Genomic DNA, 16,217 nt, shown 5'->3' on the forward strand with positions numbered 1-16,217 from the left:
AATGGAAGGGAATAGGGCCAAATTTTGGAGAGAAAATGAGGGGCCAGCCCAAATTAATCTTGTGGTAATCATCATTATGTCAATTAATTTGCTTAACGTAACGAGCTTAACTTGAATTGAACCCGGAATATTCATTTCTAAAAGTGCAAAACACACCTCTTCCTCTCATTCTCTCGACTGAATTTCAGCTGAGTAGTAAAAACAGCTTTACTGCATTTACTAAATTGAAGTCAGCACAGCTGCCTGTCAACACAAACTCCCTCATTGCACTCTTCAATCCATTTATTCTCCCCCCTGAACGATTCCATTTATCCGGGCTTTGCAGCTAGCCACGCCTCGTTTTTCTTCTCAATAGTTGTCAGAGCCTCGGGTCACACGTTAGTTGTCGTGAGGCATCTTCCACTCCCTTTCTTTCTCTCTGTCCTCCACCTTCTCAGGCTCCAGCATCCTTTTGCAAAGGCTAGGTTAGGCTTTAAACCATTTTGAGGTATTTTGTGGGCACAGAGCGCTCTTTCATCCGCCTGCGCGAGGCAGAAAAACAAACACAAATCTCCACGCTTTTCTGCTAAAAAGTTCTCCGCTCAAATTCCGACCATGTCCGGCGAAGACGCACCTGCCCAACAGCAAAACGCCGAAGAGCAAAAGCAGCAGCAGCAGCAGCAGCAGCAGGAGACCAAGACGCCCGCCGAGTCCCCGAAAACCGAGAGCAAACCTGACCCACCGCCCACCAGCGCGTCCACCGAGGACGCCGCCGCCACCCCAGCGCCCGCCGCAGAGAAAGCCGCCGAGGAGGACACGTTCAGCTACCGGGCTCTGGTGCTCACCGGTTACGGCGGCTATGATAAGGTGAAGCTCCAGGTGAAGAAGGGCAAGCCGGCAATCAAGAGCGGCGAGGTGATGGTGCGCGTGAAAATGTGCGGGCTGAACTTCGCCGATCTGATGGCGAGGCAGGGACTGTACGATCGGCTCCCCTCGCCGCCGGTCACCCCGGGCATGGACTGCTCCGGGATCATCGAGGCAGTCGGAGAAGATGTGAAGGACAGAAAAGTGAGTAACTGTGCACTTTGGCAGACACCTGTTTAGAGTATTTCTTTCGATCTTACAAGAGCTTGTTTGGCAGCTATTTTAACATTGCCTTATGAATATTTGATTTTTTTTTTCTTCTGTTAAGTGTTCACGTAAGTAGGCTACTTATAACTTCTAACATTGAGAATTATTTGCAAAAATACTCAATCTCAAACTCATGTCTTATTCACTCACTTGTTCTTCACCGGAGACAAAAGGGGAGCGGGAGGGGCGCTGGTAGCACCGAAGCTCTTGTGGCGTTGACATGGGAGCGAGCATTGCTTTTGAGTTGTTTAAAAGTAACACACCGCCTCTTACCGCTCGTTCGTAGTTAGTTGACGGTAGCCGGTTGACTGATGAATCGCCCCATCTACAGCGACGCGACAAGAACGCCTCAATTATAATCAAATCCACAATATATTTTTTTCTTTGATTATAATGACTGCGTTCTGGTAGCGTCGCTTTCAGTGGAGCTGGAACCACCGCCCCTCTTGCGCGCGCCAGAGATATATGAGCGCTTGTCGCACCTGAGACGTGCAACATCCAACAGCGTGGATGATTTGTCTTGTAAGCATACTAAAGTAACTTGGGAATGGTTTTGTATATTTTTTTTTTTTCCTGAACTGTCACCGATTTGTGCCAGCGATGCCCGGTGTCATGTGAGCGCGTGGAAAGTCTCCCCACGCGCAGAAAAAAAGGGCGAGGCGCTCGAGGGAAATTATCTGCCTCGCGCATTGTGACATCATTCATCATTCATGCCAGATTTTTCTCCTCTTTTCTCATTTCAAACTGTAATTAAAGCGCCCCCCTTATTTAAACATCAACGCCTATTTGTGCTGGCACCACGCCAGTGAAAACAATTTCTTAGTATCGCGATCTGATTAAACAGACTTTGATTTAGTTGGCCGGGATGATTCCGTATGATTAAAAACTGTAAACCATAATTATCGGGTTACAGTGCTTTTAAACGGTTCATAGAAAATAGCGTAGTGTTATGACGTGGACTGATTGACTCGAGCCTTTCTATGTGCTCCATATGAACAAATCGATGAGTCATGCATGGTGGTCGTTTCGCTGGTCTCCATGACAACGTTTCATGGCAACGCCATACACCGGCGCTGCCTCTGTCTTTATATGAGAGTTGGCTAAAAGGAGGTAATATTTGTTTTACACAGAATAAACGTGTTTAATGAAAACCGGTCACTTTAAACGGCGAAAATGCTCATTTAAAGGGAAAGTCCATCCCCCCCAAAAAATAAATAAAAGAATAATAAATTCTGTCATTTACTCGCCCTCATGTTGTTCCAAATCAGTTGTTCTTTCTTTCATCCGTGGAACACAAAGAGATCTTAGCCTCATTCTCCATTCACGTTTATTGTATGGAGAAGAAAAAAAAAAATCAATGAAAGCATAGGCTTTTGAGGTTGCCATCTGTTTTTGTGTTCCATTGAAGGGTTTGGAACAACATGAGGATGTGTAAATTATTACAGAATTGGCATTTATGGGTGAACAACCCCTTTAAAACTAGTATGTGTTGAGAGAGAGAACGAGAGTGAGAACTAAGGCGTTGGCTGGTTGGTGATGCAGAGGAGGAGGATATTGGTTTAGCCTTCCTCAGCCTCGTCTGTCACTGATATTGAATTTAAAAGGTCATCATCCACCCGTTTCTCTTTCTCTCTTTATTACCATGTCAGCAAGCAAACAATTGCTGCTTCTCACATTTGTAGATTTGATGTGTTTTGGGAAACATGTTGTTTGGAGCATGCGAGGAGAGGAATTTGCTGATCCCAACGTCCAGAAAATGACCTGGAGAGACAATGCCACTGTCTCTGAAATTTCACGGTTCTCGAAACCACAGCAGAAATATGCTAATGTGGCTTTGAACACACTACTTTAGCATGTTTAAAGTTACATTTCAATATAGATAATAAATTAAAATAAGTGCATGTTTCCTTCAAGTGTTTCTCAATTATGCATTGCAAGTGTTTCTGAGTAGGGCCTACACAAATTGTTTTATTTTTTTTCCCAAATCTTATGTTTCCTTGTTATTTTTTCAGAATTCCTTGTTTTATAGTTCAATTAAATTTCACCATCAAAGCGGCATCTAATCAAATTAATTCTTAAAATTTGTAATGTTGAAAATAGAACAATGACTTTTAAACGTAACATGGAATTGTTTAACAAACCTTATTATTCTTATTATTATTATTATTATTTATTAATCATTATTTATTATTAACATTACTACAGTGAAAATTACTTTTATGTACAGTTGTAATATATTTTTGTTGCAATTTCTTAAATTTCAGGTGTATAGCTTTTATTTTGAATCATGCTTTTATTTTGACGTGTTTTTGACGGAAGCTTTACTTCTCAGAAAGAACAGTTCATTATATGGTCCATTGTAATAATCCATCCATCCATCTTCAACCGCTTATCCGAAGTCGGGTCGCGGAGGCAGCTGCTCCAGCAGGGGGCCCCAAACTTCCCTATCCCGAGCCACATTAACCAGCTCTGACTGGGGGACCCCGAGGCGTTCCCAGGCCAGTGTGGAGATGTAATCTCTCCACCTAGTCCTGGGTCTTCCCCGAGGCCCCATTGTAATCATTAAAGTGCAAATGCTGTGGTTTAATTATATAAATGCATGGGGCTGGGTGATATCTTGATATATATCGATATCATTTTAAAGAAAATCCACAAGCTTATGAGGCATTTTCAATATTTACTGCATGTTGCTAAAACACAAGCAGTTCGGCTTTCTCAGGCTGCGTTTCCACTGGGGCGGACGAAATCCGCTCAAAGTGCTCACAGCGCTAGGAGAGAGCTTGCTCCGCACCGCTGCCAATCCTACGATCCATCTTGTGAGCATGACGCTCGGCTTTCATAGGAATAAATTGAAAATGCTCCGCTTCGCTCACAACGCGCCAGTGGTAACGTAGTGTCAGACTGGATGAACTTGCTAATGCTAGCTGCCTTTGATTCCATCTGCACCGCAAGACTTCATGACAACGGTTGTGCCCTCATCGTCTCTAGTGAAGAGCACAACAGAACAACAGTGATGTGGACAACAGCTCTAATCTTTCTACACCGTAATCTTGAATATTGTTCTCTAGCACCAAACATGCATCATTTCTGCCCTGTCCCGCTCCGCATGCGTTGCCTCTTTTCCCTGCATGTGTGTAGACTTGAAGCGCCGCATGATTTAACGTGGTTTCAAAGCACCTTTTGGACCAAAACGTTTTTCCCTTCTAAATGTATCTTTATTAACCAGCATGTTACGAGCCTTTAGTAATAAACAAATCGATTTCTGTTCTAATTTTTAGAATTAATTAGATGTCTGTAATGGATAAGGAAAGACTAAAATTACTAGTTGCTAGACTAGTCTCTCACTTTAATGAAAATATACAAATTATTTTTACTTTTTTTTTTTTTTTTTTAAAAACGTTTTCTAAATGTTCTCTTGGTACACCCTTGAACCCACATTCAGCAACATTCCACAGTCACAAGGGCTTCTATGCCCCATACTTTGGTAACTGAATCTAAAGAAATATAAAAAAATATTTTGTATTAATGGAAAAATATTCCAATGAATACTGGACTGATGTCACTATGCTTCTGAACAAACAGATGATCTTTTAACATTCATTTTCAATTGATAAATGGTAAAATTGGTTAAAGATCCTGCAGACCCCACTGCTTTGGCTGTCTCTGGACCCCCTGTGCAGTTTTGTAGAGACTATTTTGACGGTTTAGAATTAATTTTTTCTTTTTTTTTCTGTCAAATTTGAAATAAAAAAAAAAAAAAGCGTGCAATGTGTAAATGTATATCGTGATAAATATCGAACAATATGAAAGACTATCGTGATAACAATTTTGGCCATATTGCCCAGCCCTATAATTGTGTTATGTGCTTTGCGCTTCACAGTCCATGAGTGTTCTGTCCTCTCACATAACACAAAGTGTGCTTGATTCTGTCATGAGTTTGGAGTTATGAGCGGTCAGCTTCACCATTCATTTAAAGCAATCAGCTCGAATGCTGGCTTACGTGGTTTAATAATCACACTAGGACATATCACCATTGTAATTTGATTTATTGTGCATTTCAGTGTAAAAAGATAAATAAGCGCATAAGCATTTGAAAGTGGTCCTGTCAGTCAGACCGCATGCTACGACCAAATTAAGTCTGTGCTCGGTACTGCAGAAACACTGGTATTGTGAATTTTTAAAAAAATATATTTAATTTTATGTCAGTATCGACTTGGTACCGAAGTACCGGTGCTTTTAACAGCAGTAGTCTCTATGCTATAAACATCTCTCTAAACACACTCTTGAGAACTGTAGAGGAGAATGCTGACGTTCATGACACCCTCTCACAAGACATGACAGATGCTATGCCTAAAATGCACTCTTGTGCCCACTCTTGGCTTGTATTAGCATTTTCATTATGAATTATTCATAATACTTGTAGCTTACACACACAATATTTATCAGAGTTCTGCTACAAGGATCAGATGCATCTGTTCACAATTATCTTCCTCTGGACAACATTGTCAGTCTGGAATTTCCTGTGTGTGTGTGTGTGTGTGTGTGTGTGTGTGTGTGTGTGTGTGTGTGTGTGTGTGTGTGTGTGTGTGTGTGTGTGTGTGTGTGTGTCTTGACAGGTCAGTAATAAACAGTGATGCAGAGATTATCTGTAAGTGAACAGCAGAGACATGGGCAGTTTTAGTTGAATCTGTTGAACGTTGTGGTGTGGAAATTTTCTGGTCTAGGAAAAGTATACGAAAAGGAGATTTGGGGATTATTTGACACTGGAACATGATGTTGTTTCAAGTGTAATTTTACTCCCATTTAAGAGCAGTTTAACTACGCTATAAAAGGAGATTTATGGTTTTGTGAGTTGTAGGCTGAGATTTTCAGTTAGTGGTACTAAAGAATATTTATTTATTTAAGAGTTGTTTCAGTGTCTCAGTATAACAAGAATGGTTGATGTTTCACATTGGTTGAACAGAAGAGTCTCTGTGACGTAATAATGCTGGTGCTATGATGAAAGAATGACCTCATTTTACTATTGCAGCTTAAATGGAGCGGATGTGGATAAAGTGACTAAACACAGTTTCACATAAATTTTTATGGTTGCCAAGCAACATAGCAAATTGGGCCATTAATGTAGAATGTGCAATGGCAGGTGTGCATTTATCTGGTTTTTCAGTGACTTCAAACAGGGCTCATCAAATCATAATTTAGCATCAGATCCATAGGTTTCATCCACCTTTTTCCCTGAATGTGGAAGTGTCCCTCTTTTCTGTTTTTGTTTTCCAGTCTCCAGTGTTTTTACTCACATCTGCATATGTTCTGAGCTGCTAATGTGATGTTTATCATATTAAAGGAGTGCAAATTGCCCTAAAGCTCCATAGTGCAGATACTTTATAGAGTTGCAGTGACTGTTTTTTGACAGTGCCTCACCCGTCAAAGTTTAAGGATTAGATTACATGAAACGATGAATCAATGTTAGTTTCCAGGTTACTTTAAGTTATGACATCCAACAAGTTGAGTCTGAACAAATTTTTACTCTGACACTTAAAGGAGACCTATTATTCCTTATATTATAGATGTAATATAAGTCACAGGTGCCCCCAGAATGGTGTCTGAAGTTTCAGCTCAAAATACCCCACAGATAATTTATTATACCATGTTGTAAATGCCTCTTTTTGGGTGGAATCAAAAACGCGCTGTTTTCGTGTGTGTCTCTTTAAATGCAAATGAGCTGCTGCTCCCCACCCCAGACATAGCTCTGGTCTCTGTGAATACAATCAGAGACAGATGGTAACTTTAGCTGCATTAGCCTTGGAATCAGCTAACAAGCACATTCGGAAAGGCTATTTGCAAACATTCACAAAATATAAAGTGTGATACTTACATCTTCAGGATGTAAAGCTGAAGCATGAACAGTTGGTACTGATCCATGCTTGAGAATTAAATATTATTATTTTTTAAACCCTGCTTTATATTGACTTATTCACAAAGCAGTCTGGTGTGAAATGCTTTGCACAAACATACCAAAATTTGTGTATGTTTTGGGGGTGCATTTCCTTCAAAAACAAAACTTGTCCACTGTGTCTTCAGCGGCTCTGCGGAAGTACATGAAGACACTTATGTTCACTTTTACAGCCAACAACAGAAGACTTATGATGCTTATGAAGCAGAGACATTATTCTTCTCACTGTATCTACTCCAGCGTGGAAAAAAATGGCGGACTGTGTGTAGATCACTCGGGATCTGTGATAATAGGGTGGAGTCCGCCACCAGTCGTGGGCGAGGCCTGCTCTAACGTGATGTCACTTTAGAGCAGAAACGAAAACGGTTTATTTTGACACTCTTTTTGAAATGTAAGAAAGAGGAGAGGGTGGACTTATCATTATAGGGTGGTTGTGTACACACACACACACTGCCGACTCCCATTTATGTACAAACACCATGTAAAAGTCAATTTTGCATAATGGTCCTCTTTAAAATTGTTCTTGTTCTCCATCTGAATCACTTGTTTCAATGGTTTTTACATTGCTACTCATGTAGACAGAAACCAGAAAACGGAGTCCAGATGCATTATGGTGGCAGTCAGATAAACTGTGGATAAATACATGTAAAATTATGGCTGTCGATTTAACGCATTATTTCGGTGCGATTTTTAATTATATAAAAAATGGCACAAATTAGTCATTCTACCTGACCGTAAAAAGGAATTTTCCTACCATGGGAACAATTCATGCTTTAAGTATCACCTTCATGTTTTGACGAGTCTCAGTCAGCAGGGGCAGTAAGCTCAACTCCACCTCAACAGGTAAAGTGCAGCTGTATAGACGAACTACAGCTAAAGACGAGGACCCCTTGCATTTAAACACAGCTGGACGGAGCATAACTCCGAATACAGGGCTCTCGTAGTTTAAATAATTTAAATTAAATCGGCATCCTAAAAATGCTGTTTATGATGCAATGCATCCAAAGTAAGATTCTATAAAAACATCTCTCTAACGCATGTGTACATTGACGCATCCTTCAAAAAGCAATTTTAATATATCTATTTTGGACAGATTGACGAATTAAATTGGAAAATGGATCGCTGCGTGCTGTAGACTAATGAAAGACTTATGTTCGATACAATTATGGATAGAAGCGATTAAAGTGGTTTTAGAAGGCAATATATTGCATGTATAAATATTTGATGAGAAAGGCCCTCATATAACAGTAATGCAATATATAATGATTAAATTAATTTGGATTTAAACTATTATGACTAACATATATAAAAATTCAGATAATTAAAATGCATTCCATAATTGTAGCATTCGAGTAAAGAATTGATAAGATAATACAAAAAGTGGCTTGCATGTCTGCAATAATGATTTGTAAATTGTATTTATCTTATATTTATTATGTAGTATGTAATTATTTAATCATATTTCATAATTTATTTGTGGGCCTTAAATCAGTAAATTCTGATTAATTAATCGGCACATGATGTTGTTAAATTGATTTTAAATGAATCTGAATCCATTGACAGCCCTAATACAACTACATACTTCTTCTGTAATTTTTTTAATGCAATCCTGTAATTCCTGTTTGAAATTGTGTACTATATTGCCTACAAAATGGTAAGTTTATTTGTTAAAATGCAGAATAGATATTAATAATATAATACAACACAACAGAAACATGGTCCCAAACAGGAATTGTATTTTTATTAAGTTTTTTTCTAGGATGGTGCTTAAGTTTGTGTTTTCTTTCTAGTTAATTTACTACAAGCTTTTCATATGATTCAACACACACAAAAGCACGTAAACACTGGGGTTGAGTGTCTTGCTCAAAGGCACAATGTTAATAAAACAAGATTGTGATCTCAATATCTCTCCACCCCTACTTGAGATTTGGAGACGGTGTCCTTTTTTCTGCTGCCCTGAGCCTTAACCGTAGGTCTACTTCTATCCCATACAAAACAAACAGATCAAATCGACAGAATCAGTACTGGAAGACACCACAGCTTTTATGAGCCAAGATATGGAGGAGAATGCTACTCCTTTCCACAGCAACATGTTTAGATGTTTGCCGATAGACATATTGCATGAGTCTTTATCTCTAGTATCAGATGGTATTCCCACAAATCTGCCACAAATGCGCGTACATTTAAATCCATAATAAACCATCATGAAGTCTATTTTACATGACGAAAGTGTTGCGTGCCTGTTACTGCGTGGTTAAGTCTTTTAGTAAATTTGTGAGTAGTTCAATAAAGTATTTTATGTTGAGTCACAAATGCCTTTGTAAAAAGTTGTTAAATGGGGTTTATAGTGCCTATTCGCCACACTCACTCCAGCTATAAGTCATGGCTCGTGCACCCAATTTAAAAATTGTAACATGAGGACACCGGTTGCGTACGGTAACTGAAAATGCTGCCTACGAAGACTATATGCATGATTTCCTATAAAGCTGCTTTGAAACGATGCGTGTTGTGAAAAGTGCTTTACAAATAAAAATGAGAACATTGAGAGTTCAGCTACTAAGAGAAAAGTATAGGGTGCTTAATACCATGATACTCTGAAAAAGCCAAAAGAATGTGATCGGTCGTGTTTCTTGGTTAGACTTTTCCTCTCTTAGTGGGAAACTTTTGGTCAGAATAATCTGCAAACTGGACCAGACTTTATGCCGGAAGGTGTGTGTGTGTGTGTGTGTGTGTGTGTGTGTGTGTGCGCGTGCGCGCGCGCGCGTAATAGGAAGGAAAAGAAGCGACAGGAGAGACTCTGGGAGGATTGCAGCCAGTGACAAACATCTCACAAGACCTTCAGCTGGCCTTGATCTTTGCTATCTCAGCTGAAAAGTGTGTTTGTGTATGTCTGATTGTACAAGCTCAGAATACAAAGTATAAGTTTGTGACGAGAGAGACTATTTCCCCATCTGGTGAGTCATGATCATGGAGCCTGGTCAAGACTTTAATGTCCATTGATTTCTGATGTGCTGAACATCCAATTAAAACAGAAAGAGGAAGTGGAACGGCAGAGACTAACTGCAGCAAGCAAGAAGGAAAGAAAGGGAGACCGAAGAGAAGGGAGAGATGAACTGGGGCACAGATGTATCGGCTTGGGAGTAGTCCCTCTCTCTAATTGGACCATATAGACAAAGATGCCCATGTGTCCCTAGGGCCTATTAGACTGCATATCTTCCTGTCTGTGAAGGAGATGCTGGGTAAATGAGTGTGTTTGCAGTTATTTTTGGTGTGTGTGTGTGTGTGTGTGTGTGTGTGTGTGTGTGTCCTGAAGTTATGATCATTTGTGCCTGGTTTGTGTCCTCGGAGAGTAAAAGTATAGGTGCTTTTCTGCCATTTGTGCGTGTACCATTTTGTCTCAAGCTCATTGAGGTTGAAGGATCAGCCTGCCCCCCAATGAGAGGAATTGATTTTTAGAAATAAAGAGGGATGGAGGGGGAGAGAGTCGTAAAGAGAGATGAGAGATAAAAAGAATTGATAGACAAAGTGTGGAGGAAGTGGCATGTTTATGATACTACTGCCATTTAGTGTAATGTAGTTTTTTCAATTTTAAATTGACCTACTTTTTCCTATCCCAGCTTAATATGTAGAAGCATCTATAAGAAAGCCAATCATTGTTTGATTCTGCTGAAGTAAAAACACTGAGGCTCTATAAAAACGTATTGCTCGATTTGTTTGAGGTCTCAGACCAGCCCAACAATGGTCTGTTTGGTCTGTTTATTCAACCAATGGAAGACTGTAGGAGTGTTGGGGAAACTTGTTTGAAACCGTAATTGAGTGGGTTTCCATCTGGGAGGGGTGTGTTTTGGCAGTTGAGTTCGAATATCAGCAGTGTTTCTCAGAAATTGCCGAGTGCACCTTTTAATGCCGATTTGTTTTTTAAAGAAAAAAATGCTGGATGGTAACACCAAAATGAAACCGTCTATATTTTGCATAAAAAAGCTTGTACTCTTGCATGAGGTAAAAACATTTGTGACTTTGCCTTTATAAGCCATGAGAATACATAATTGGCTCCGAGAATATCATCGAAAAGCATCTAAAACCTTGCTGTGGTTATTCTAAAATGCTTGACATCAAAATGATTGGTTACTATTACCTCCCAGAACTGTCTGACATGCTTTCACTCCCAGACATACTGTAAGGCATCTGCTGCTGAACACTAGCAAACATGAAGTTCGTCAGAGCATTTTCTCTGCATGCTCTAAACTGCAAATAGGGGAAGTGACACTATTAAACCCACATACCCTACTTACTTATACTTATATATAGATTGTTTGAATCTACAGCATAAAACATACAGCGCTAGGGGTATAGTCAGGTCCCAAAATAATTATTGCAATGAGCCTGTTCTTTTGAATCTACCGCGCGAAACAGTGCTTCCTGTTTTTAGTCCGGTATACAAGTAATCTTAGACTGATGTGCAAGTTATGAATGTCCAACTCAAAATTAAATAAGAACTGTTGAAGTCGCACAAGACTGAAATACAACATTAGACTAAAAAACAGTCTAAACTGTCTTTTTATTTAATGATGACCTGTTTCTATTAAACCAAGCAGTGCAGTTACTGACTGGTTGCTCATTATATAATAAAACATACACAAGTTTTGTTTTACTACATGTAATTTTATAAAATATTTAATTAAATATCCCATCACATTTCTTGTTGGTTTAGATTATCTTAATTATATTTTAAATAAACTAATGTATTGGATAATGTACCACCTACAAGAAATGTTTTACATTTATTTCTGATTGGTTATATCAGCTCTGTACAAATCTGAAATGATCTCATTATTTGGTAACAGACAGCAGAGGGTAGTAAATAATAAAAATAAGAATTGCATTTCATATTTCCAAAAAAGGTTCATAAACTATTACTGGTATTGTTACTGGAACCCTTAAGGAACCTGAATCGTTTAGAGGAATCAGAAACTGTAATAGTTAAATTCCTTATTCCCATCCCTAGTTGGGAGCTTGATAGCCCCTGGTCACCATCCATGTTAATTGCCTGAAAGAGAGTTGCTCAAACATTCTGCTAAGTTTCTACTTTTGTGTTCCACTTAAGACAGGTCATAATACAGGTTTGTAATGACATGAGGGTGAATAAAAGTATACAACATTTTCATTTTTGGGTGAACTACTCCTTTTAAAAACTGAAAGACATGTTACTGAAACATTCCAGAAATGCTTCCCTAAGCGGATCTCTCTATTTTCTCATTTGTAGGTGGGTGATAATGTTCTGGTTCTGAACCGGAGTGGACTGTGGCAGGAAGTGGTTGTGGTAGCAGCCACACATACCTTTCTGATGCCCGAGGGCATGAGCTTTGAGGAAGCAGCAGCAATTCCTGTGAATTACATCACTGCCTATATGATGCTCTTTGATTTTGGACACCTTCGTCCCAACCAGAGTGTACTCATCCATATGGCAGCAGGTAAGTGATGACATGCAACCTAATGCAGTTATATTTTCCCAAACTGACAGCACAATGGACAGATACATCATTTGCAGGTGTAAGTGTTTGTGTACGCTTGCAGCTGGTGAAAGGGAACCCTGGGGCTTTTATTTCAATGAGAGAGTACAGTAATTTTTTATATTTACTCATGCGCTCACATCATTTTGTGTGTGTGTGTGTAAGAATGCATCAGCAAATCTCTAATGGCAATTGCAAAAAACTGTAGCCAAGTGTTCTCCCTAAGGGATCTTGTACACTGTATGCACTGTGCAGGTGTGAGCATGTGTGGGAGTGTTTGGAATCTGTTCTCTCTAAATAATTAACTTTGGGAGACACTAGAAGTGCTGGTGCGAGTGTTGAATGGTTTTATTAGTTCTCAGATAATATTCCTGTAGGAGCATATTAGAGTTGCGTGGTATACCGGTACTAACGAAATATTGCGATAAACATTTTTTGTTAACGGTACAATATCATGTTAATTTCGGTTCCATATTAAAGTATGCTGCCATTAGCAAAATTAAATGTAATGTGAAAGATTTGAGATTAAATCAAAGATGAATTGAAAATAATAAATCTATATGGCCAAGTGTGATGATCATTAAATTGCAGAAGAATGTCATTTAATGAAATGATATACATTCACATGCACTGCGCACCACAGTATTATTAAGAGGCACCTCTCTGCCCTGTCATCTCCTTCTCACACACAGGCATGCACACAAACGCAATACACTACTAATGCTTGATTTTCATGCTGTGTGTCAAATAGAATCCATCTGCAGGGCCACAGATCAGTGTGTTGAGTGTCTAAATGGCTGTGAACTCTCAAATGACCCTTTTCACTGGAGATTTCAGTTTGCTTGTCACGGGAAGTTTAATATTATGAACCCTTCACAAACCGGAAGAATCAAAATAAAAGTTCTGTTGAAATGAGAGCTCTGTTCAACTGGATTCGTGAAATTTAACACATTACTACTGTATAAAAGTGTATTATTCAAAGCAGTCGCAATAATACTCATAGTAACAATAATATAATATTAAACTGTTATATCAGTAGTAGTAGTAGTATTATCTGTAAGCAATATCACAAGTGTACTGAAAATCAGCATGTTGGGATTCAGCCATGGCAGCCTTTCGCCTCAGGTGATCAGATTTTTTTTTGTATAACGTTTTCATTAATACTGTAAAGCTCTGTTGTGCATCTTTTATGTATTTTTTTTTTTTACCAAAAATAAGTGTGTGTGTGTGTGTGTGTGTGTGTGTGTGTGTTTAAAGTATTATATTTTCATTTGATAAAAGCTGTGCAGTTTGTATTTGATTAAACGTTATTTGATCATAACAATTGAAAACATTTAACATGGAATCCAGAAAAAATAAAAAGGCATCATTTGTATCTATCAGACTTATAAAAAGTAATTTTCTGTGTAATTTCATAAAAAATTTGAGTTCTCTTTATTTGTTGCCCAAGTATCGAGTTAGTATCTATACAGAGTTACCAGGGCTGGTAATTGTACCTAAGGCAACATTTTTGTAACCCTACCGCATATAGATAAATAAATCTATATGCAAAGTAATGGTAAATATCGTCCTCTGGTTGAGTTTCAAGATGATTTTGGGATGATGGTTATTTAGTTAAATTAACTGATTACATGATTATACATTTTAATCATGTGACATTTCAAGTGCTTAAGGGTTAGCTGCTTGAAATAGAACGTTTTTGTTACAATTTAGCCAATCAAAATGAGGTGATCTGAATGCAATGCAAATCGCTGTCAGTTTTTTGCTCATGAGGTTCTATTTTGTTATTTAATAAACTTATTTGACAGAAAAATTAAAAATTTCAGGCTGTCTGACAAATTCATAGTTAAGCACTTGCATAGTTAATCGTGGTGTAAGTATAATCACGAGATGAGCATGTGCAATTTCTAAACTACAGCAAGCTGTTTTGTAATTCACTATTCTAATTGGTGCACAACTTTTGCACATTGAAGAGATCTCGCTAATCATAATTAACGTGAGATACCAGTGAGAAAACAGAAATAGGGAAATTGGGTTGTAAAGAAAGAATAGGGGGGCCTGGGTTGCTCAGCAAGTAAAGACACTGACTACAACACCTGGAGTTTGAATCCAGGGCAGGCTGTGTGACTCCAGACATGCTTCCTAAGCAGCCATTTGGCCTGGCTGCTATAGTCACTTATTCACATCTGTCACTTATTCTTTCCTTCCTGAAATGTGTTTTTGAACTGAAATACAGTATATAAAAAGGTTTGTCATAGTGTTTACATGTATAATCTTATAGGGCTGTACGATTAATCAAAATAAAATCGAAATCGCAATATGACCTTGTGCGATTCTTAAACCGCCAAGGGCTGCGATTTTAAATTAAAAGTCTGCTCCCTTTAGTTTATGTGGGCTGACCATTATTACAGTGTTTTCAGAGCTGCTCTTGAGCTCCACAACTCAATCTTATACTCAGAGTAACAGATGATCTCAGAGTTCAGTTCCGTTTGCTTGCTTGCGCTGGACATGTTATTTTTAGGCAAAGGAGGGAAACTTGTGCATCCTGGGTGAAGCGGTTTTAATTATCCTCTGTGTTAGCAGCATCTCGGTCACCGGCGGACACAGGTAGGCTAATAATAACGTGGGCTAAAAGATTAGGTATAATTCAAACATCTTTATTAAATTATTACTGGGCAAACTGCATTAATAGCTGCACCCGTAGAGTCCAAAAACATGTGCTCTTCCTCCCTTTCTCCTGTCATTTGTTTACTTAAGGAGAGAGCATGTGTTCCCCTCATTCTCAATCCAGCAGGAACAAATGAAAGCATTTAAAACTATTGCATCCAACAAAATGAAAAGGAAAGGAACATGGAGATAGAGATATACACTCACCTAAAGGATTAATAGGAACACCTGTTCAATTTCTCATTAATTCAATTATCTAATCAACCAATCACATGGCAGTTGCTTCAATGCATTTAGGGGTGTGGTCCTGGTCAAGACAATCTCCTGAACTCCAAACTGAATGTCAGAATGGGAAAGAAAGGTGATTTAAGCAATTTTCTTGAACATGACAATGAGTTCACAGTACTAAAATGGCCCCCACAGTCACCAGATCTCAACCCAATAGAGCATCTTTGGGATGTGGTGCCACCACATCCCAGTATGACCAAGATGGTATGTCAAAGCTTTGTTTCTCTTAAACTAAATAAACTATGTACTAAAACATATACTAAATATACTAAAACATGTGTTGCGTGATTATTGTAACTGATTATGACTGTAACGTAAATGACATGATTTTCTTTCAAACAGCAAGATATGTATTGATAAAAGTAGCTATAGCATATAAATCACCGTAGTATTAGCTGTTAAAAGTGTGCACACAAAAGCTGCGGGATAACTATGGAGTTTTGCAGTGAAAGGCTAGGTTAACCGCTGATTTATAACAGTATAAAGATTAACAGAAGACATTAATGTGCTAGACAAACACATACAGGTCACATTTGCACTCAGTCTTTGTGTACTAGTATAGGCAGCATATCGCTGCCGTGACGATAGCTATGCGCCCCGTCACACTAACACAATCTGTTTAAATGCACAAATGGGTTATCCGTTTAACTTCAGTTTGACACTGTCTCATTCTTTATGGAGATGGATGGATG

The 16,217-nt window shown here is 38.7% G+C and overlaps 1 protein-coding gene across 1 annotated transcript in view; it reads left to right on the forward strand.

The window, feature by feature from the left end:
- The first annotated feature begins 267 nt into the window (after window positions 1-267).
- LOC127647835 (synaptic vesicle membrane protein VAT-1 homolog) overlaps window positions 268-16,217 on the forward strand; it is a 45,647-nt gene continuing 29,697 nt past the window's right edge. The window contains exons 1-2 of the mRNA XM_052132323.1: window positions 268-1,047; window positions 12,324-12,531. Coding sequence (XP_051988283.1) covers window positions 595-1,047; window positions 12,324-12,531 — 661 coding nt within the window. The 5' untranslated portion in view covers window positions 268-594. The remainder of the gene's footprint in view (window positions 1,048-12,323; window positions 12,532-16,217) is intronic.

The sequence above is a fragment of the Xyrauchen texanus genome, chromosome 8 (genome assembly GCF_025860055.1).
Source record: "Xyrauchen texanus isolate HMW12.3.18 chromosome 8, RBS_HiC_50CHRs, whole genome shotgun sequence".
Classification (NCBI taxonomy): Eukaryota; Metazoa; Chordata; class Actinopteri; order Cypriniformes; family Catostomidae; genus Xyrauchen; species Xyrauchen texanus.